This window comes from Lethenteron reissneri, chromosome 38, assembly GCF_015708825.2.
Source record: "Lethenteron reissneri isolate LAM-NWPU_2019-01 chromosome 38, ASM1570882v1, whole genome shotgun sequence".
Classification (NCBI taxonomy): Eukaryota; Metazoa; Chordata; class Hyperoartia; order Petromyzontiformes; family Petromyzontidae; genus Lethenteron; species Lethenteron reissneri.
Window position 1 is genome coordinate 8,999,742 of NC_083816.1, and position 24,699 is coordinate 9,024,440.

Genomic DNA, 24,699 nt, shown 5'->3' on the forward strand with positions numbered 1-24,699 from the left:
TTGGTCAGCTCACTTTAAGCAGGCATTAAAACAATCTCAGTTTGAATTCCCTCAATTACTGATCTTGATTACCCTGGAAAGTAAAGTGCACATTAATGGCGGGCAATCAAAGTGAAAGACCCCTAAACACACACGCATTTTGTTATATCAATAATGACACAATGAAAGGTCATCTTTCTGTTTTAATATAATAAAAAAAACGTTACACATCGCAACATTTTAGTAAAAATTTTTTTTTAATCTTGAATAGCTCAAGTTGATCTCAACTGTAATAGACCAAACTTGTTCTGCTCATTGGGCCTGTAATGATTCTGCCCCCCACAATCCCCCAAACAGCCCCCCACCCCCCACATCACAGTTTACAAAAAAAGAATGTTTTGCGAACGGTCATGAATACATTTTACTTTGTTTGTATTGAGGTGAATGCAGCTGCCTCTAGTGACAGCAGGGGGTCACGTGAATCTAATAAAAAGTATAAAGTATCAAAATATTCTTATACACGTCATTCAATGCAATTAATGTGAGCATAATAAATAATTTTTAATGAATTGATGCATGGTGACATCCTTACTAAATAGTATCCCTTTTTTAGATCAAATCAACTGGACCATTTTTTTACAAAAAAGCGCAGATTAAAATATTTAAATCGATTAGACTATTCCTCGGGACGTACGATAATTTGCAAGGTTTTATATAAATAAATCATGTTAAGTCTTCCCTTAGGTACATTTGCCATTAAAACAAAACGAATTTCACAAGACCTGTGAATGTTCATTCATATAAAAAGACTGAGTGCTGTAAATATATACGCAGTTGTTCCAGCTATGATGTTTGCCTATTTCACAACAAACAATTGTTAACACTGAGCTAGAATCACACCGTTCACCGTCTCTCTTGGGATTCATATCCCAAGTAAAGTACAGATTTACAAATACCACACACATTTTAGTATGCATTTCCTGGTTTCCGAAACAGGCTAGAGTTCTTCCGAAGGTTCAGGCGACTTGGGGTTTGACTCCGGGTCATCGGCAGCGCACCTGAAGCCGAGGTTCGAGGCGGAACTGTCGGGTGTGTTCTGACTTCGCGCCGCACAGCGGTACCTGTGGCAGTACGACTGCAGATAGGGTGGGGGGCACATGGAGACACGCGGGGCGACGGTCAGAGTAATACCGCCGAGCGGCAGCGTGTTTGTCTTCTTGGTTCTTTCGGTAAAGTCACGTAGAATGGAAATAATAAAATAAAACATAATAAAATAATTCTCACGACGTTTCGGTCACAACGCAAGCAGCTGTCCTCAGGTGCAGAACAGGTATGTCGCTCGTTGCAAAGGTTCGTGGCCCGAGTCTGGCAGCAAGGTTACTACACCCGCAGCATTAACCAAAAAATACAAACCATGTGCTTCTCAGTTAATGTTGAAGAACACGCCGTGTACACCGGCTTCACGGACCACATTTGAAAATTACACGCAAATTTCTTAATGGGGTAAAACCACATAGCAATATCGCCCCCTACTGGCAGAATATATCCGTCTGAGAAACATAGCGCCTTCATGAGAGCATTGTACGATAAGAAAGTTGCAAACACCAATTATACTTAATTACCAATCTAATGTTAATAATTAAACCAGTAAAGCCTCTTCGAGTCTCAAGACTTAGAACAAAGGTTCCTGATTTTTATAGGGAGTCCCTCCCTGATTGTCCAATTTCACGAATGTTTTACATGTGGAAGGGAAACTGAAGCAGCCGGGGAAAACACACGTGTACGAAAGCCGACACTCAGCACTGCCACCTCCTGGCCACCTTGCAGCCCCACGTCTTCTGCCCCTGGTGGTCACCCATCCAAGTGTAATGACAGTAGAGTCTACATGCGGTGTGAGTGGACTAGTGGCCACGGGAGGTAATGACAGGGGAGCCAGCTTGCAGTGGGAATGCACTAGTGGTCACGGGAGGTAATGACAGCAGGGGTATCAGTTGTGAGTACGAAGGAACTGGTGGCTACGGGAATGATTGAGAAGGGAGCGTGGTCAGGTGACGGAAGAGGACGGTAGAGTCTGCTGGTGGAGCGATCGTCCAGAGTCAGCGAGATGCGCTGGAGACTCGGGGCTGTTGCAGTCTCCGCCTGTGTCAAGTGAACGTGTCTTCAATAAAGTGCCATCTCAAGATAAGTGTGTCAAGTCGTCATTACACAAAGACTAATTAAGGTTCAACCTGCACAGCTCCCAGATCTCACGAGGTCGGACACATTTTAAAATCCTTTATATTAAGTTCGCTTGCTTGCTTAGGACCGTGCAAATCTTTCAGTCGTTTTTTAACCCACTTCCCGTGATCCAATCGAGCTGACATTTTCCACACAGACTCGTTGTGTGTGACAATTAAAGTTCGTGAAAAAGTTTTCCCAAAATTTTACACTTTTTAGGACAAAAATATTATATTTAATTACCAATTGCTTAATGGTGCAATGCAATCATCTGACCCATAGGTGGCAGCCATCTCAAGCCAGAGGACGAGAGGACTCTAGCCGCCACGCATATAAAGGATTTATAGTGAAAAACTTTGTTTTTACGGGTTATGCTTATTATGGCGATTTGTTTCGAGAATGCAGCAGAGATGAGTCATCCACAGCTATCACCAGCCATCTACGGCAACTGTAGTGGCTGCACGACACGACCCATTTACTCATGGCGCTCGGTGGCTTTTGTCTAGCCATCAAAGACGGTCACTGCATCGCCCGCTTTCAGCCGCGCTTCTGCTGCCATCTGGAACGCTCTTCCGACATTAGACAGCCACTCGAGCCATGCACTATTAAACCAATCCTGCTAGTCGGAGGTGCGGGGGAAGCAAAACAAAATAAACACAAAAGGCAGATCTAAAGAAAGCTAGATTTTAAAGTAATTTCTGTAGATCTGCTTTTTGTGTTTAGTTCGTTGTGCGTCCCCTGCGCCTCCAATTAGCAGGGTTGGCTTATGTGGTGACATTGTCCCAAAAAAGCAGCACTTTTAAATAAAATGCACACAGATCACGAATAAATTTCAATAACTTAGGAGCAAAGCAGTGCACTAAAACTATTTCAAGACATTAATAACACGCATTATTTTAGGTAGTTACAATTGTTATAATAGTATTTTTTATGTATCTGCTGATGAGTTAACGAGTACTTCAGAAGTTGTTAAATTCTAAAAAGTGGCTTCCCAAAGTCCACATTTCAAAGTTTCTTACTCTTCTTCTATTACATCAAAAGGGAAAGGTCTCACACGATGCAACGCGAGCATGTCAACCTTTTGGGTGCAAATACTTCACCGTAATGGTATACGTGGGAGAATTGGAAAGAGGTATCAGGAATTGCACATGCTAGAAAGATAGCAGTAACCCTGCACGGCTGATATAGAACAATGATATGACAGTTCTGCTATATGGTGCAGAGATGTGCGCACTAAGCAATGAAGACAGTGGCTGAGAGGACAGAGCTGAGAATGCTACGATGGATGTTGGTAATATCTCTCAGGGAAATTAGGTACAATAAAGAAGTTGAAGCCTTAGCGGAGGTTACGATGAATTTTGAGAATGTAAGGGAGGCAAGACTTAGCACGGTTTGGTGGAGATGTGTTGAGAAGAAACAAAGAAGATATCGATTGGAATCGCTATGGAGATGCAGGGCAGCAGGAACAGGGGGAGACTGAGGGTTAGGTGGAAGAATGCCATGGAGTGAAACACGAGGACAATGGATGTGACGAGAGAAGTGGTGAGGAATAGAAATGAACGGAGAAAGCAAATCCGAGCAATAATGGAATCTTTGGCTTTGGGAAAAAAAAGGCACACTAGGCCACATGTTTTTGTAAAATATAATAAGCAATGTAAGTACAGCAATATGCTAGTGTTGTGTGATCTATTGTTACCTTATGACACATGTAAGAACCGCCCTTCTTCACTTTGTCCGAGCCAGTGTGAGGCCCCGTCTAAAAAAAATAACACAAACACATGAGAGGCCCTCGAAGGTGACTCGTGGCTTCAAATGAATCCATAATAGTTTTTTTTTTCTTTAATACAGGTTTTTTTTAATATATACTGGTCACGAAAGCCTACGTGTTAAACTGTAAATTAATCACAGGAACAAAAGATGTTTTGGTTTAGGAGTCACATAGCGTCGTAATGCAACCGCATCCCAATAAGTTCTACAAAACGGTGGACACGTGTGCACCACAGGAGGATAAATGAGGCGTATATAAAAACATTCAAGAGAAATGGAGAGACATCGGCAATCGAGAAAAGGGTCTTGAGCCTGGACTTACACAACGGGCAGGGAGTCGACAGTGCAAATGGCCAGTGGAATTAATTAAAGATGATGGGAACAGCAGAAGAGAGGGAGAGACCTCCCAGACAACCACGTGCACTTGGAAGGAATCTCTAGGTTTTCCAGCCTTTGCAGAAAGAAACTTGCTGCTTGAGGCGCTGGCAACTAAACTTAATTGAGTGCAGATTCTAAGAATTAATGCAAGCAGTACTTGTCATGTGATCGATTTAGATTATCAACAAGAGACCGCCATACATGTGGCTGCATAAAACCAAAATACGATACGTAAATGTAAAAGTCACGTAAAATATACGGAATGCAAACACAGCCATTGCTTTCCTCGTACATAATTATACAATTAACCGTCGTTTTCAAGATGAACATAATGCTGAATTATTTAAAAACCCTCAATCGAATTTATTGTACAACTGTGCCATTTTTTTTTACCCTTCAATACAATTTACATTTATCAGCCTAATGCGTGTGTGGTGGATGGCGATAATAGCGCCTGAAAGCCGTCCGATGTGCACATGAAATAATGATGAGCCACATTGATGAGTGTGACATTGTAACTCAATGATTTAAATAAACTGGGCCAAGGCAATAATTTCAAGTGGGGGGGGGGGGGAATGCAAAAGGTGCATAAAGAAGTCAGATCTTTCCTGGAAATAATATCTATCTGGCAATAATGCCCTTAGCAGGAATAATATTGGACTATAGTTTGATTCCTATTGCCAGAGGCGCAGCGGGGTTGGCATTTGGCCCTGGGAGAAAAAATGAAATGGGAACCCCCCTTGTCCAATTACCTCCCCCCCCCCACCCAATCTACACAGTCTCAGTGCCTGGGCCCCCCCCCCCCCTCTGGCCCATGGGCCTCGGTGCAGTTGCACTGCCTGCACACTCAATAGCTACTGCCGCCTCTGTCTGCTGCTACACCACAATTTCTGCAGCAAATTTCCAGAGTGTGCCATCTGTTGTACGGGGAATGCTAAATATCTTGCAGAGTAGAGCATTACGTGCTGTTCCTAAACCAACGCTCAACATTTAAGAACAGTTTGCAACTAAGTTGTAAATATTTAGTGACTCTCCCTGCGTGCCTATGTACCAGGCCTCTTTGCCAGGTACTGCATGTGAAGTGGCTCTCGCGTAATATATACGATTTTTCGATTTTTGAATCTCACGAGGCTACAAAAATGCATATATTCATTTGAATGTCAACCGTTTTCAAACAGCCTGACAGATTTAAATACTTTCCTGACAAACTCTTAGAGTGGCGAGTCAGGTATAGGTACATGTACAGCCCTTTGGTCAATGTGCAGTTTGGGTCGTGGGGCCTGGTTGACCCTATTTCAACAAAGACTGGGAATAAAGGAAATAGATTGAATCGGAATTAATTTTTAGGATAGGCGTTGTAAAGATCTGGTAACATTTCTGTCATAAGACCCTCCACCACCTCACATGGGCCAACAAATGTTAATTGTTGCATGGATAACATTTAACACACCAAATATTATTATTTCAGCTCATCGGTAAGGTCAAGAACAACCCGGCCTGTTGCCTGTCGGGTGGAGGAGGGTCTTACGCCAGGGATCTGGCCAAGGTCATTACGTGGCCGAACCCAAAAACCTATTCTGTCCGCGAGTGCCTAACATGCGTTAAGTGAAAGAGACGACTGGACAGGCAAGGCATACGGGGTTGCTCTGCTCCTCGGCCGTGTGATGGACCGTCCACCAGTCCGACGTCCACTCCCACACGTTCCCGACCATGTTGTGAAGGCCGTACGCATTTGGAGGAAAAGCCGTCACCTTCGGACACAAAGCGACGGCCAAAGGAATCGACACAGACAAGACGGTTATACAGAATGTGTCTTCGGTTTGATCAATAACTGTTACTGCAGTAGCAAAAGATTTAAAAGCTTATACATGTTTTTTTGTAAGTATACGAGTTTTATTTTTGTTTTCGTCTGCCTATTACATTTCAATTGTGCTGTTGGCATCATGTCATGAAGCAGAAATTTCAAAAAGGAACTCTCACAGACAGTGGTGCCAATCCCTTTAAGGTTATAGGCTTTAATTAAAACTTCGGAAAAACGTTCGAAAAGCAATGTATTATTTACAATAAAAAAAAGGTAATTAATTTTTTTTTTATAATAACAGGCACATATGGTGTTCGTCTTCACTACCAAATATACCCGACACAGTGCATAATACTGTATAAAGTTAATTTTGCAGCTCTTTGTCAATCCACTGCTGGATAAAGGACTCCCTCACACTGTTTTCGGTCATGAGGGCTACTTGAGCACAATTCACCATTCTGGTCAGTGCGTGTAGATGCACGTATGGAAGTATTTATATTGATGTACGAGTTCGTAGCGACTGTGCAATTGCGTGCACGTGTGTGTGCGAGGGCATGCGTGTGCGTGCGTGCGTGCGAGGGCATGTGTGTGCGTGCGAGGGCATGCGTGTGCGTGCATGTGCGTGCGTGTGTGCGTGCGAGAGCATGTGTGTGCGTGTGCGTGCGAGGGCATGTGTGTGCGTGTGTGTGTGCGTGCGAGGGCATGTGTGTGGGTGCATGTGCGTGCGTGCGTGGGCATGTGTGTGCGTGCGAGGGGATGTGTGTGCGAGGGCATGTGTGTGCGCACACGCGTGCTGCATATATATGCGCGGTCACGCACAGGTGCCGTGCCCGGGTACCCATCCTCCCCCGTGTCAGCGAGTCGGGAAGTCTCCCTGCCACACGTTCATGTAGTGCTGCCCTCGCGGAGTCATCTTGTTCCCCCAGGGGAACAGCCTGCGCAAGAATAAGCCATGGGGAAATAGAGAGAGAGAGTAAGTAGCTTTTCATGGCAAATAAAGAAACACTCCCTTGAATCTCTCTGTGTCCACTTTGGCAGCAGCAGTTTCCTGCATAATAATGCAACCATCCAGGGCACAAGCGCTTTCACGTCATATCTCTACCTCGGATGACAAAAAACCCCGGTGTCTCATGGCAACAGGTTATGTTAACGGCAGTTCATAAATACTGCAAGACCATCAAATATTGCAATAAAACAGCTGTCACTTTCCGCATACCATTGCCATGCTTAATGCCTTTATAAGCCCCCGTAAAAATAAGCCCTAAAAGATTTTCCCTAAAGGATTTTAATTCCATGAACATTTCTTGTACTGCTATGATTTTTATAACATTTATTCCATGACGACGCACATATCTATGGATGAGTCATCCCTGCTACATTCTCAGACCATAGTACATATGTAATAAAAGGACTCAGACACTTCTTGCTGACTCCGTGTCCTTTATTTGGGGTTCGCGTTCTCCTTCCCACACGGCACTCCTCCTGAGACTCTCTCCCTGGCAGCCCCACATCTGCCTTCACTCCCGTAGCCTTCCACGCTCCTGCAGCTCCGCTGCAGGCTCTTGGTACAGCCCTCTGGCTGCTCCCCCAGCAGCTCCATCTCTGCTCCCTGTTCCTCCGTGCGTGGCGATCTCGCCACCTCCCAATGTCAGCCCTTCGTGGCCTCTATGGCTATCTCGCCATTTCCTACCTCAGCCCTTCGTGGCCTCTGTGGCTATCTCGCCATTTCCTACCTCAGCCCTTCGTGGCCTCTGTGGCTATCTCGCCACTTCCTACCTCAGCCCTTCGTGGCCTCTGTGGCTATCTCGCCACTTCCTACCTCAATCCTCCACTCTCTCTTCCACCCCGCTGGCTGGCGCCGTCATGAGCCCCTCAGCCACCAGGCTGAGGCATGGCGACCACCCAACGTGTTCACCACCCTTCACTCCCCCGACTGACCCAGATAGCTTCCTGTCTCCCCGCTATAACTTCTCCCCCACGTCACCCTGACTCCTCCCTCTCGGATCGTCATATCCGCCCCGCCCATTTACGCCCGCATTACACATATTATGACAACGATGTTGGGATGTATTGTGCCAATTAGATTTCACAATTTACCACTTTCTCCAGGCCTCAATTACTCCCCCATTCAATTCAATTCACTTAACTCGTCTTGCATCTCACGACGATTTGCATCCTCACCTGTTCTCCAAGCCGCCCCTGCACGCATACTCCCACTCGGCCTCAGTTGGCAGGCGGCTGCCAGCCCACTTGCAGAAGGTGCTGGCGTCATTCCACGACACGTGCACCACAGGGTGGTCCATCCTGCAGGTGGAGACAACACAGGAAGAAGCTTCAGCAGTAGCACGGTGACAAGCGTGGCTCATTATGGACTGCGATCCTCGACGCATACCAACATTACCGCGTACTACCTTTTCGAGGTTGTGCTGTATCGCTGTCCGATGTGTTATCAGGTTGTAAAAGCGTGTTGTTTTGGCATCATGTCCGACATCATGTCTAACAACAATGTGTACAACCCGACAATACATTACGCAGGAAATGCCAATTTCTTAACATGTGCTGAACATGCAACAACCAACGTGGATTTTTGCTGTCACATTTCGTCTCGTGCCATGTACGGACCACAGTAATGCTTTTTACACTCCGAAGGTTTTTTCCACTGGCATGGAAAAGGGAAGGTTACAACCGAAAATATAAGCGCCACATTTCCACACACGCATATTACACGTGGAGGTGTGGGAGTGTTGGAGCGGTGGTGCAGTGTTTCGTGCACTGGGCTATAAACTCGGTGACCTGTGTTAGATTCTCGGCCACCGCTAACATTCTCTTAGGTTTTTTTGGTAAAGTCACGTAGGTAAAAATTTAATAACAAAAATAAATAATAATAAATAGAAGAAATAATAGAAATAAAATAATAAATCACGATGTTTCGGAGGCAACACAAGCTTCCGTCTTCAGGTGGAACCGTCACAGCAAGATTGCTGTATCAAGTAAAGAGAAGTCCCAAGAGACCCGACCTTATATATACTGGTTGAGGGGGGAGGAGCCAGGATGGGCCGCGGGAGAGGAGTTATTGTGAGGTGGTTAGTACGGCTGCTGCTGCTGGGACTGAGCCTTTGTCATGTAGATGGAAGAAGTAGAAAAGCAAGTCAGGACAAAGCAGCCCCTTGCTAACATTATTAGCGAGTGATATAACTGAACCAGTCCTGGGTGCCCCCAACATGACCAACTAGCACTGACCAGCATGATGATGTATGGTCAATAAATTAAAGACACAGATCCTCCATATAGCCTAAACAGACTGTTGGGGACAATGCTGTTTGCGAGCAGCACCGATGAAGGCCAGCTCGCCATGCGAGGCAGTGGGTTTCCTGAACCATGCCTGGCCGCCTTCATCTCCCTCGTGACGACATTCACGCACACCACCATTTGAGGTTGAGTTGATCGAGGGGAGGCCCAGGACCAGTTAAGATATTCGTCACTGGTGTTGGCCGTTGAGAGGGAATCGAACTCGGGCCGCTGGGTTCGTAGCGCAGCGCGCTAACCATTGTACTACCACTCCCCACGGTTAAACAACTCCCCGCACCACCCCCCCCCCCAACGCAGCCTTCCTCCAGCATTGGAACGACAGATGGGTAAAAATGTGTTTTAAATCATTCTACGTAACTACTGATCCATATGCTGAGTTATACGAGCAGGCTTTGAAGTGATGAAATTATTTTCATTTGTACATCTCGTTTACAAGGTACAACGAAAAGCAACGATGACAAATTGTGTGGCTCCAGTGGAATCTAAAACCCCATGACCCCAACCCCTCCCTGGTTGCAGCTCAACCCACTGTCCCATTTCACACAGTATTAAAGTTGTGCCATGTGCCGAGATGTTGGGATCGTAAGCAGTATCACAGTCTAGCCCATTGGTTTAACGCTTCAAAACATCACAAAGGTCACTAACGAGAGGGGACATTTGGGTCCCTCCAGCTCATTAGGGCAGCAGGAAACCGAACAAGCAGGAAGGCATCCAGAAACTGGCACTGACAATTGCCCAAGAGATGTGGTCTACCAGTAGGGGGGGGGGGGGATATTTGCGATAAACCCAATTGAGCAATTTCCAGGCAATATTTCCAATCAGGCACATTTGGCCCATAACGCCGACACACAATGATGGCTTAAACTTTCTAAAGATGTCACAGGATCTTTGAACGTCCACTGTGAAGCAGACGGTGCGTATCATATACGGACGATACACCTCCGGTATTAATCAGGGTGGCAGCTGGATTAGAACCGTGAACTTCTGCAACAAGTGACCGAACGTGCTACCGCTAGGCCACGTCACTTCACCCTCGGGTTAAACAGTGGTGGGAATTTTTTATGGTAAAACGGGCTTAACATATGAGAACCAGAAAAAGAAGTACAATGGTAACGGTGCAGAGAAATACAAATGTAAATTGTCAGCGGTTTTTTTTTTCATTTTCCACTACCTGATTATTACTACTCTTTGGGTCTTTCGGTAAAGTCACGTACATAGAAAAATAATCACGACGTTTCGATGGCAACACAAGCAAGCGTCTACAGGTGAAAAAATACAGCAGGCGAACTGCTGAGGCAGGAGAAATGTAGCCGATTATTCATCATCATATTTAAGTAACACTGTCTATAGAGAATACTGCTTTTCCATTATACAATGTAATTGAACTCACTTGGAGTAAAATAGCCTATCTGGGCCACTTTGGCTGAGACACATTACTCTGCAAAGTATAATTTATTTTATTAATGAGTGCGGTTAATAATGTAAGGCCCTGGGTAAATTAAGCTTTACAAAAGTTGCAATTTGTAAGAAATCCTGATGCTTGGCATGAACATTTCATTTCCAAATATTTCAATTCCAAACAAATCCATATTTTTCTTTCCTTAATATCATTACATAAGGACATTAGACAGTGTGTTTTGTAGATTAAGTACTCTTAGGGCTGCAGGTCAAAGATACTCATTAATCAGGGAGAAAACTAAGGGGAGGACATGTCAACCCTCATAAAATGTCTACACCCCTTACACACACAAAACTCAAGAGGTAGCCCCGAGTATCCCGTTCGACAGGGTTTCAGCTACACCATTGGAACCTCATTTGCCAGTAAAAAATATGATAATTGTTTTTTTACCCTTCTATCTGGCAACAAAACTGACACCTTTTTTACAAGGAGTCATGTTTGCATAGACCACAATACCTGCAGCCATAATGCAAACAAAAAATATAACTCTGATAATGTTTGCATTATGGCTGCAGGTATTGTGGTCTATGAAAACATGATTCCTTGTAAAAAAAAGTGTCAGTTTTGTTGCCAGATACAAGGGTAAAAAACCAATTATCATATTTTTTACTGGCAAATGAGGTTCCAATGGTGTAAATGCTTGCCCCGAGCTCTCATACTCTGATGGTGCATTGTCTTAAAGTTGTGCGCCTTTTGGCGTCATCTGGTCCAACCCATGTGAGACTAGGCTCTAAGGAAAGCTGTCTCGGGTGTGGACCAATCAACTTCAAGGTACAGTGCATACAGTATCAGAGTTATGTTTTTTGTTTGCATTATGGCTGCAGGTATTGTGGTCTATGCAAACATGACTCCTTGTAAAAAAGGTGTCAGTTTTGTTGCCAGATAGAAGGGTAAAAAAACAATTATCAGGGTTTCAGCTCTCGCGAATTTAGCGAGATACTGGATGTCCCAGCGTTGCACGGCTCATGTGCGAGTAAAGATTGTGAAAGTGAGGGATGGCATTGCCGAGGGGGCGGGGGGGGGGCCTTCACTCAGCAGTGGAGAGACCATGGCTTATGAGGATGCCAGTGATGTCACGGTCGTTACCGGCCGGTGATGTTGGAGTCGGGTCCCTCTGGATGTCTCCAGTTGGCACCTTTCACTGGGAGCCACCAGGGAGCAGCAGCCACCTGAAAACATGGCAATGACTCATCACAGTGGCACCCGTGTTGTCCCTTGTAACGTGTTGTCCCTTGTAACTGCCGCATCGCATACGCACAATGGTTAAATACGATGCCTATTAATCTGCTTTATTGTTTACGTAATGTATGAAAATAAAATTGTCTGTCTACTCAGCATTTGACAATACGTTGATTCGTCACTTAAAATCAGTTGTAATGATCGCGATACATGCACAGATCGGTTATTTTTCATTCGTATAGCATGTAATAGATTCATGTCATCCATGTCTTCACCACAATGTGAAACAAAGAATATATTCTTGAATCCATTTGTGACCTCAAATTGTGACAATTCACCAAATAGCAGAAGGGACATATATTCACATGCCTAATTTCTGTCATGTGACGATCATGAATAGAAATGGCCAAACATCCCAGCATAGGACCCTTGAGAAAAAGTCTTGAGACTCGTGCATTAAAAGGGGCATTATCATCAATGGGCAGTGGCTTGTTGCAGGAAATACCGAAGGCCATGTTTCAATGTAGGCCTCCACAAGCCGTGTTGGTCATAGGGGTAAATTTGACAATACATTATCATGCTGGTTGATGAAGGGTGGATCCAGAACCGGTTGAATATCAGACATCACTTGCTACTCAAGTTAGCTTTGGCTGGGAATCGAACTCAGTTTACCGGGTTCATAGCGCTGTACTGCAGTCAACACTGCAACCCCCACTTAAACCTTCCCTTATCTTATGATTTAAATGACCAAGGATGAATGTTGACTTATATTGTTTCACGCAACTTTCAAAGAATCACAGGTCAAAAGCTCGCAGCCCTAATTATCTGCATACATATTACGTAATGCATTACGTAACTGAATAAACCTCGATGTACAACTTTTCTTCCATGTAATTTACAGCACACTCTATTACCGGAAGGGGCCTTTGGATAAGTGCGAATTCATGCATCTGGCGTACTGAGATAAGCAGAGGTTAGCTGCGTTTTGGTTATTTATTTCATTCTTATCTTTGCACTGGTTCACCGCTTTATTAAACTGCTTTGCAGCCAGCTGCAAAAACTAAACCACTCCAGGTAGAGAACAAGGTTCATCAAAGACATTATAATCGTATATTTTTCCTCAATGACAAGTTCATAACAGCTTTCTGCCACAGGATAACATTGATAAAGGTGAGTGCAGTAAGCGGTAAAATAATTGACACGCACAATATATGTGTTTGGCAGTTTAATGCAGAATTGTTATTGTGTTATATCTGGAAAATGCAGAGCACCGCAAAAATGATATACATGCAGCAGCAAGGCATTTAGATTCCAAAGAACACAGGATGAGATGTTACTATCCTTTGTGCAAGCACTTCCAAGAGTTCATGAACAGTGAGCCTGGTGAAATTTGGGGAGCGCATCGTCAGTAGTGACCCTTTGGTTCCTAGGGTGTTTCGGCCTTTCATACTATACACCCTCCCCAAAGGCGGCCAGCGACAGGGTGATCAATCCTACGCTTGCGTCCCATTCCCAATTAGTCATAGGAGTTGCCTTGTTGTTGATAGCCAACATCCCATGGGACTATGCACGTTGATGAAAATGTATTGTTACACTCACCCCGTGTAAATCGGATTGTGCGTATGAGAACCAATGTTTTACAGATACTTTATTTTCAAGCTGATGAGTGAATGAAAAAGAATACGCACAAAAGACAAACGATATGGAATAAAAGCGAGCCAGACTTTACGAATTAAACAAATCATATTTGCGCTATTGACAATGAGACAGAGAGTACACACACGCACAGTATAAACTAGACACACTGCAAACAAAACAGGCAATACCAGACGGACAGAACAAAAGAGACGGATGACACGTACAAGACAACACAAACTAGACACAATACAACAAGGGATAGACAGCACAATCAAGACAGACAACATCAACAAAACAAGGATATGAGAGGAGACAGACAACACAGCACAGACAATGAAAACAAGGAAATGTGATTTTAAAAACATTACAATCTTTACTCCAAACCCGAATCGCAACAAGTCATCGAATCACCGGGGTCGTGAATCGTTACACGCGTAGGAGCAACTTACCGCTTGCGTGATTTCGTCTCGAACTGTGTCGCTCAGCTTTCCCGACAGAACAAACGAGTCGCCGAAGCTCTCTGCCTGGCCATCCACAGTCAGACGAAGCAGAAGAGGCAATAACGTAAAGCATTCATCACTGGCAGCTTGCAACAGTTTTCAACAACACACACAAAACACGTGTACAAAGCTCTCCGCCTTAGTGCCTTAAGCAAAAAACCACGAGTAGTGACCCGAAAAAGTGCATTGTCTTAGATCACCATCAAAATGTATTGTGTGACTAACTGATAGGCAACAGTGATACAGGGACAGACAACCGTAGACTGGTTTCAATATTATTAGGACTCAGCATTACAGCAGTCACCACAGCTTACTGCTGCAAAGAACACCTCTGGGACCCATAGAGCTGTATGTGGAGTCCCCACTTATACACTCTGGTGCTCATTAGCTTGGATAAGTTCAACAATATGTATGCTGAACTTCTTTCGCACCGTACGTAGCCAACAGTGCTAATCGGAGGTGCGAAGGAAGGACAACAAACTAAAAACACAAAAAGCAATCTTATACATCCGCCATGCAGCATGCAGCACTGTGTACAATAAAGACCACTGTGGGCAGCAATTATGATTGAATATAGCGAGTAAGTGTAGCATTATCATGTACAATAATGTTCACTGAAGATTACGAATTCCACTGTGTGTGGCCAGTATCATGGCGACTAACAATGACCGCTGTGTGTAGCAGTAGCAATAGCTGTGTGCAGAGAGCGGTACCTCCGTAACGTGCCCCGTTGCGCTCACAAATCTCTCAAAGTCAGCATTGCTGACCTCGTGTGAGTGAGCGCGGAAGGCGCGCACTCGTACGCGCCGAGCAGGGCCCTCGCCGTCCGGCACGATGATGGGTTCGTCTGTGCCCATGGTGAATGTCCCGCCGGGCACAGCCTTCATCTGGCACAACGACCGAGACGAAACATATTTCTTGCATAACCTGGCCCATGGGCTATTGCATGTGGAACTGTGGCATTGCGAGGCCGTAACGATCAAGCACCTCCAATGAGCACGGCTGGCTACGTACGGTGCGAAAGAATTTCAACATACATACAAGCATTGTGTGTTTTTCTTTTCTTGTCATTTCCCTACAATGTGATCCCAACTGTGCTATCAGCATTACGTCACAAAACAACGTATATATTCAGGTTTCTCGCAGCGTGGTGCAACCCTTCCTGTTAGAGAATGGCCCACAGAGGATGTCACAGAGCTCTCCCTCCTAGATCCCTTTAAGTGACCTCTGGTAAAAACAGCAGAGGGCAACATTTCCTCGCTCACTCTGCATATGACAGTCCTATTCATTGCATGGCAGCAATATGAAAAAAAAGAACTCTCAGTTTTAATGTAGCCAAATTGAGAGCAGAACGAAATGTAATGTAATATCAAGTCTTGTTCAAGCAGACATCACAACACCACTGCTGTGATCGCTTCAAGTGACCTCTGCTTGACACAGCAAAGGGCAAAACTTTCCCATCCACTGAGAATAATAATTCTCATATGGCAATGAAAATGATATATTTTTGTATTCCTAAAAGCTGGAATATAGCCAAAATTAACGAGAGAGACAAATTTCTCGCATTTATTTTTTGTGCAGTGAACAAGCAAAGTCCATCAACTGACTACACCGGAGAACCCAGTTTAACCAGAAGCAGCTGTCAATATTCGAACGCAGGGATCTCAGCGAAGCCAGCTCGGTTCTCTAACCTTTGAGCCGCCCAGCCACTTTACGGTCCAACAAGTAAAATTTCCCCAACGTACTTTTACAATTATAAACAACGGCAATGGACACAAAGTGGGCAGGAAGGGCAGCAGCCTTCCCCTCCCCAAACATTTGGACACTGTGGGCAAACCGTATGCCTCAACTCCTTAGTTAATAGGCTTCATGTCCTCCCATGGCTAATTGACATGGCCTCCATGGCTACTTGTCCTCGAAACTCCAACATCATTCCCATGCACCTGTATTATGGGTAGGTTGACCTGGTTTCATGAATGTTTACGTAAGCTCATAATGCAGACATCTGAAGTTCTATTTTCCCAGCAGATGCTAGGTATGGACAGTGGCCTCTCTTGGTCCCATCAGACACCCAAATATATTACTCAAGCGATGTGATGATTAAGAAAATCAGTGCTCATTTCATGCAGCTCCATATTGATGACGGGCTGTAATTTATTAGGCTAATGGCTCTATAATTCTTCGAGTAATTATGTCCATTTTGAATAGAAGAATGATTGTGGCATCTTTCCATAATTGAAGTACTGTACATTGCTGTGTTAATACTCTCTGAATAGGCAGACTCATTTTATTCCAACAATTATCATATCACAGGACTGCGACAGACAGCAGCAGCTTAGGGAGATCCTCATCAAGCAGTAGATTATGATGGTGTTTCGATTTAAAGCTTTCGTGACTGCAGGGATTCATCTTCTTGGTTCTTTCGGTAAAGTCACGTAGAATGGAAATAATAAAATTAAAATAAAACATAATAAAATAATTCTCATGACGTTTCGGCCACAACGCAAGCAGCCGTCCTCAGGTGAAGGTCATTCAGACTCTGTCATCTCGACAGATCTGTTCTTCACCTGAGGACGGCTGCTTGCGTTGTGGCCGAATCGTCGTGAGAATTATTTTATGTTTAATTTTTATTATTTCCATTCTACGTGACTTTACCGAAAGAACCAAGAAGATATGATGGTGTTGTAGCTGGTGTACAAAATGCATCACTATCAAGCCTAATTAGGACGGTATTGTATTGTGTTATTTGGCCATTCCTTTGTTTAATGAGAGTTTAGCATGTGAGAGGAAACCGGAGGACTGAAGCGAACTCAACCGTGCATATGAGGATGTAACGCTCAAAAGGTGTGCACAGACGTGTATCTGTATACAAAAAAATAGCGACGTGACCTCTTTTGGTCAATTTACTAATTTTATTCCAATTATGCTAAATATTATGTCACAGGATTAAACATCTACTTAGAATGGTCAGATCACCTCATGTTAGAAAATGTCCAATAGAAGCTTAACTTCTGAGATACCTTCAAGTGAGCTGTTATCCTAAAACAAGGGGCGCTACACACTCCTACATGTCTTGCAAAATAGGCACATTTTTTACCTGTTAGTGAAATATAACTTTTCCATCTCAGAACTGCAATATTTCCAATTTAAGTGATGATCCAAGATTGATGTTACGTCTTTTTGTGCAGTTCTTACTCACTGGACAGAGACCAAGCTCTGTAAATTATAGTATTATTATTTGCGAGGTGCCTTTTGTTATTTTTTCTCCATTGTCGTCCCAATAGCAGGATCAATGTTAAACCACGAGATGAAGAACCATTCCGACCTTGGGCAGAGCAGCTCAACTCCCGTGTTTGAAAACTGCCCACGAAAGTGGAAATCAGTTACCTACAAGATTGTTTCAAGTGACCTGGTAAAACTGGTATTTTAATTTACATCATTAGACCTCATTTGCCAGTACCAAAATATAATAGGGTTTTTCCCCTTTTTTCTAGCAACAAAACTGAAACCTTTTTACACGGAATCATGTGTGCATTAACCACACTACTTGTGGTCAAAATGCAAAAAAAAACACACTGATAATACTGTATATGCATTGTCCTTGAAACTGATTGGTCCACACCAGAGATGGCTTTTTTTTTGCCTCGTCTCAATTGGTGCTAGACCAAAGGACGCCAAAAGGCGTGCAGCTCAAAGACAATGCACTATCAAAGTAATGAGGGCTCGGGGTAAGCATCTACATCATTAGACCTCCTTTGCCAGTACCAAAATATAATAGGGGTTTTTCCCTTTTTTCTGGCAACAAAACTGAAACCTTTTTACAAGGAATCATGTCTGCATTAACCACAATACTTGTGGTCAAAATGCAAACAAAGAACACACTGATAATATATGCATTGTCCTTGAAACTGATTGGTCCACACCAGCGACAGCTTTCTTTTGAGCCTTAGTTGTTTACATTTAAATTTATTTTATTTTTTACCTACGTGACTTTACCAAAAAAACCAAAAAGTATGGAACCTTGCAGTCACGAAAACTTCAAATCTATAATTTACCCTGGGTAAATTATAGATTGAGCCCATAGCGAAATGTAATGTAACCATTATCGGGATGAAACCATCACCTATCTTTTAAATCTAGATAAAAAAACTAATTTATGTATAACTTATTTTTGCATGCAGCTTGTTGTCCTTCCCCCACGCCTCCGATTAGCATGGTTGGTTACGTACGGTGCGTGAAACAAAGTCAACGTACATCCATACCATACTTGATAATCCTGTTTAAAGCATAGGCAGAAGCGTGGATTCAAACGCAGGATCTCGGCGTTGCCAGCTCAGGAATGTAACCTGTTGAGCCACTCAGCCACCTCTGTGCAGCGATTTAACATTAACCGTATGAACACAAGAGCGGGCATCTTGGTCACGTACGGCGCTCTGGTCATAAGCTGTGTTGGCGCTCTCAGAGTACTTGAAAACCGCATCCTTTGCCCCATCCAGGTTGGATTCCGGGTACCCTGGGTCCCTGAGCATGGGGTCCACGGAGGACACAGGATCTGGCAAGAGACACAGGGACGAGAGAAGACGTGGGGGTCTGGGTGAGACACGGTTGTTCCAGATGAGACATTCGGTTACGAGACACGCGGTCTGGAAATGCGAGGGGGGTTATGAGAAGACACGGGGTCGTCAGGATATGAGACACTGACCGGGATGCAGGTGGGACAGTGGGGGGGGCGGTCTTGAAGGAGAAACGGAGTCTGGTGCAGACACTGGGTCAGAGACACTGGTTCTGAGACACTGGGTCTGAGACGCGGGGGTCTGAGACACTGGGGGTCTGAGACACTGGGTCAGAGACACTGGGTCAGAGACACGGGGGGTCTGAGACGTGGGGTCTGAGACGCGGGGTCTGAGACACTGGGGGTCTGAGACACTGGGGGTCTGAGACACTGGGGGTCTGAGACACGGGGGGTCTGAGACACTGGGGGTCTGAGACACTGGGGGTCTGAGACACGGGGGGTCTGAGACACGGGGGTCTGAGACACTGGGGGTCTGAGACACTGGGGGTCTGAGACACGTGGGGGTCTGAGACACGGGGGGTCTGAGACACGGGGGGTCTGAGACACTGGGGGTCTGAGACACGGGGGTCTGAGACACTGGGGGTCAGAGACACGGGGGGTCTGAGACACGGGGGGTCTGAGACACGGGGGTCTGAGACACTGGGGGTCTGAGACACGGGGGTCTGAGACACTGGGGGTCTGAGACACGGGGGGTCTGAGACACGGGGGGTCTGAGACACGGGGGGTCTGAGACACTGGGGGTCTGAGACACGTGGGGGTCTGAGACACGGGGGGTCTGAGACACTGGGGGTCTGAGACACGGGGGGTCTGAGACACTGGGGGTCTGAGACACGGGGGGTCTGAGACACTGGGGGTCTGAGACACGTGGGGGTCTGAGACACTGGGGGTCTGAGACACTGGGGGTCTGAGACACGGGGGGTCTGAGACACGTGGGGGTCTGAGACACTGGGGGTCTGAGACACGGGGGGTCTGAGACACGGGGGGTCTGAGACACTGGGGGTCTGAGACACGGGGGGTCTGAGACACGGGGGGTCTGAGACACTGGGGGTCTGAGACACTGGGGGTCTGAGACACGTGGGGGTCTGAGACACTGGCGGTCTGAGACACGGGGGGTCTGAGACACGGGGGGTCTGAGACACTGGGGGTCTGAGACACGGGGGGTCTGAGACACTGGGGGTCTGAGACACGTGGGGGTCTGAGACACTGGGGGTCTGAGACACGGGGGGTCTGAGACACTGGGGGTCAGAGACACGTGGGGGTCTGAGACACGGGGGGTCTGAGACACTGGGGGTCTGAGACACGTGGGGGTCTGAGACACGTGGGGGTCTGAGACACGGGGGTCTGAGACACGGGGGGTCTGAGACACGGGGGGTCTGAGACACGGGGGGTCTGAGACACTGGGGGTCTGAGACACTGGGGGTCTGAGACACTGGGGGTCTGAGACACGTGGGGGTCTGAGACACGTGGGGGTCTGAGACACGGGGGGTCTGAGACACGGGGGGTCTGAGACACGGGGGGTCTGAGACACTGGGGGTCTGAGACACTGGGGGTCTGAGACACGGGGGGTCTGAGACACTGGGGCGTCTGAGACACTGGGGGTCTGAGACACTGGGGGTCTGAGACACGTGGGGGTCTGAGACACTGGGGGTCTGAGACACGTGGGGGTCTGAGACACTGGGGGTCTGAGACACGGGGGGTCTGAGACACGGAGTCAGAGACACGGGGGGTCTGAGACACGGGGGTCTGAGACACTGGGGGTCTGAGACACTGGGGGTCTGAGACACTGGGGGTCTGAGACACGGGGGGTCTGAGACACTGGAGGTCTGAGACACTGGGGGTCTGAGACACTGGGGGTCTGAGACACTGGGGGTCTGAGACACTGGGTCTGAGACACGTGGGGGTCTGAGACACTGGGGGTCTGAGACACGGGGGTCTGAGACACTGGGGGTCTGAGACACTGGGGGTCTGAGACACTGGGGGTCTGAGACACTGGGGGTCTGAGACACTGGGTCTGAGACACGGGGGGTCTGAGACACTGGGGGTCTGAGACACGGGGGTCTGAGACACTGGGGGTCTGAGACACTGGGGGTCTGAGACACTGTGGGTCTGAGACACGGGGGTCTGAGACACTGGGGGTCTGAGACACTGAGGGTCTAAGACACGGGGGTCTGAGACACTGGGGGTCTGAGACACTGGGGGTCTGAGACACTGGGGGTCTGAGACACGGGGTCAGAGGGAGACACGCTGAGGAGAGACGGCGTTTGCAACACTCACGGGGGTGATGGGGAGACACGGAAACTTGAGCGACGGCACTGGGCAACACATGAGGTCAGAAGGGGACACGGGTTTCAAATAACACTCAAAACTGTGAAAAGCAGTCTCTGATCATAGGCAAATAAACCACCAGCAGTTCCAGAAGAAGTTCATGGTGGGTCCTTTTCGTCTTGGGCTGGTTTCTCGGGGCCCTGCACGTTTATCCTGTCGTGTTGGCTCCTGTATTTGTATAATATTTCGCATAATTCCTCCTCCCTCCCTCCCTTCACCTGCCGCACTTGCCGCTCGGCTCTGAGCTCCGCATCCGCAGCCTGGGCCCGGCTCCTCTGCCTGGGCAGTCCCCGTCCCCGTCTCTAGCAGCAGCAACAACAACAACAACAGCAGCAAGCGACTGAAGCAGGAACGCCAGCGGAGCCGGCGCCGGCTGCTGTGACGGCGACGGCCGTCGTCGTCGGAGACGCACGCCGCCATGGCTCCTGTCCAAGCCCAAGAAGCCGAAACGTTGTTGTCGGCCGCAACCCCACGTGACCCCGGCCCCCGCCGTGGAAGCCCAAGAAACCGGCTGTGCCGAGCGCGACGCCACGTGACCCGTCAGCTGATCGGCGCACGCGCGCGCGCGCGCGACCGCGTGGAATGCGGAACGCGCACGCGCGCGCCCCCATTGCAATTGCTCGCACCGAGCGTCGAATGCGAACGCACTTTGCGCGATAGGGTTTTGTTACTGGTAGGAACGAAGTGGACCAGACCACCAATAGATTAATGTGTCCGTTCGTCCGTCCGTCCGTGGGAGGGGTGGTGTTGAGGGTGGTGTTGGAAATGAAAGACTACGAGTCTTTAAATCTCACAGCGTTTCTTGTCAAAACAAACACTTTTAATTAACGTTACACTAGAATACAGTAATTTTTTCTTTAACTCCTCTATACCCGGTCGATATCTCTGTACCGGTACTAAGTATTATTCCTACCAGCCCACCCCGCAGGGTCCTGTTTAAAGGGGGGGGGGGGGGTCCATAAATGACGTCACGCGATTTTTTGGACGGTTTTTGACCCCCCCCCCCTCTTCGTCACACGGCGTCACAAAAAGTCAGACCCCCCCCGCCTCTTCAAATATCACGTCACAAAGCTCTGCCCCCCCCCCACCCCAAAAGCATATTTTCATTTGGAAAATAAAAAATGCTTCAAATCGCTTTGAACTATTGTCATTGTAGTGCGTATTTAATGTGGCGCTGCACTCTGTTGTTGTATGAGTGTTGTTATAACAATTAGTGTTGTTATAACAATTCTATATTTATTTTAAGTTGCGCATTTTGATGTGACGTCACATTTATCACCCCCCCCCCCCCACTCGTCACACATCGTCACCAATGTCTGACCCCCCCCCACCCCCCTAGGTGCGTGACGTCATTTATGGACGGCCCCCAAGATGTGTATGCATTGCTTATTTGTGCCTTTTTGATGCATGTATGTTGCGGGGATTTTTGTCGTTGTTGCGATTAAAAATGTCAATTTGCTGCAGTTTTGATAAATCAGCAGATCATGAGTGATGGGTACTATTCTCTCTGCAGATCTACTTTGCACTTGGAATGACACGATGAATCGATTGTTGGAAACGTATTGACACCGATGGAAATTTTAGCAACCAAATACAGAATTATACAATTACGTATCGTCATCACAAGCCTTCGTAAATATACTGCTGGATGAAGACCTCGCCCAACCGCCTACATCTCGTGATTGTGCGATTTCATTAATCCACATAACGTGCACATCAGCTGATTTCATCGCTCCATCTCCTCTGTGAATGTACTTTCGGACGCGTTCCGTTCCTTGGCAGCCACTCCGTTATTATGCTTGACCATCTATCATCCCTTCAAGCGACGTGGCTTGCCCAATCACAACAACTTCTATATCGTGTACACATAAAAGAGAGGGAAAAAACCAAGCAGAATACATTTTACAACCACATTGCATAGAATCTCGCGTGCAAATCACGACAAGTGTATCTTGTTGTATGCAAATGAAATGCCAATCAAAAACACGTGTCACAATTAAGGCAAATGCAACAGAACAAAAAACGATACACCCACAGACTAGACGAGATATGGCAATAATCGATCATCGAATCGAATGTTGGCATGGGAGTGTGGTGCATAGTTGCATGCCATAGCTGCTACAACATTCTTAGCACAATCAACATGTGTCTGAATTGCGTCATGTGAATCCATCACTACAACGTTTGACATTTACAGTGTAGAGTATGACATTTCGCCTAACCTTAGGGGCCGTTCATAAATGACGTCACGCACCTGGGGGGGTGGGGGTCAGACATTTGTGACGATGTGTAACGAGGGGAGGGGGGGTGAGAAATGTGTCGTCACATCAAAATGCGCAACTTTAAATAAATATAGACAACAAGTTCTACTTAATTATATAGACTTTTTGAGAAATGTTTTCTCCTACAACATCAGAGTGCAGCGCCACATTAAATACGCACTACAATGACAATAGTTTAAAGCGATTTCAAGCATGTTTTATTTGGGGGGGGGCAGAGCTTTGGACGTCATATTTGAGGGGGGGGTCTGACTTTTTGTGACGCCGTGTGACGAAGGAGGGGGAGGGGGTCAAAAATCGTCCAAAATCGCGTGACGTCATTTATGGACGGCCCCTTATGCTCTTAACGTAGCTGTTTTCTCCATACGGCATATTATTCATGACCAGATAATATTATTTATAGAATAGGTAGCCGTAACGAGGAATCAAATTCAGGTTCAAATTGCAGTGAGATTACCATTACCCACCACCGCTCACACCCTGAGGCTCTAATACTAACTCCACTGGTTTTAAATTAAAGACCGCTTTGTCTAATTCTGTTCCATTTCTGCTATTAAATTGCACATATGTAGGGGTATGCAACATCTAGACACCCCATTATAATATAATAGAATTATACAGATTTTTTATTTTATTTTAAAGACTCCACACGTCTTCAACCTATCTAAACGTACCTATTAAATATTGTAATAACTTCCTCTGTAAAATATGAAGCCATCGTTTCCACAATATCCAGGCACCTGTTTGGGAAGACGTGGTCATTAGGAATCAGCGATGTGATTATGCAGAATAGCGATAGATTTGTGTATTCCACATACGTGTCATCTCATTACCCCCACACACACACACGCCGTGTTTAAATCTCAGCCACACCCGAAATACCCGGGTGCCTTCACAATCATCACACAACAACACAGCTGACAGCTGATTCCAAATCAGCTGATGCCCCCCCTCCATACCTCCCCCACCTGATCCTCATTCATTGCTTCCACAAGAACCATCCGCGCCGCTGTGAAGTGGCTCTTGGAGCGCGGAAGGACACCGGTCCAGAGTTGGAAGCGGTGCTGCGGCCCCCGTGCGTTGACATTGCGGCAGGCTGCGCTAGGGAGGCGTGCACGTGTGGACCTATTTTTCGTAAAAAAGGCAAACTTTCTTTCCGGCAGTATTTGATTGCGCCGGTGTATATAGATAGATAGATGGTGAACGTGGCCTTTTGTCCGTGATACGTCCGTGCATGGGCGTCTTCTGCGTCTGGCTGCGATGTGAGTGTTATTTTACCACTCGGTATGGATGCA

General features: G+C 46.4%; 2 protein-coding genes across 3 annotated transcripts in view; one reads left to right on the forward strand and one right to left on the reverse strand.

The window, feature by feature from the left end:
* Nucleotides 1–352: 352 nt before the first annotated feature.
* SUMF1 (sulfatase modifying factor 1) lies at nucleotides 353–21,630 on the reverse strand. The gene is given in 11 exon segments (XM_061567053.1): nucleotides 353–1,114; nucleotides 3,893–3,952; nucleotides 5,979–6,092; nucleotides 6,962–7,003; nucleotides 7,005–7,077; nucleotides 8,324–8,446; nucleotides 11,997–12,079; nucleotides 14,177–14,251; nucleotides 14,941–15,114; nucleotides 18,655–18,779; nucleotides 21,344–21,630. Coding segments are annotated over 11 exon segments (1,209 nt in total). The 5' UTR covers nucleotides 21,546–21,630; the 3' UTR covers nucleotides 353–976.
* Nucleotides 21,631–24,504: 2,874 nt separating this feature from the next.
* Nucleotides 24,505–24,699, forward strand: part of LOC133351784 (inositol 1,4,5-trisphosphate receptor type 1-like) — a 155,555-nt gene continuing 155,360 nt past the window's right edge. For both annotated transcript variants that reach the window (XM_061567301.1, XM_061567303.1), the window contains exon 1: nucleotides 24,505–24,666. The gene's annotated coding sequence lies outside the window, so the exon portion shown is untranslated. The remainder of the gene's footprint in view (nucleotides 24,667–24,699) is intronic.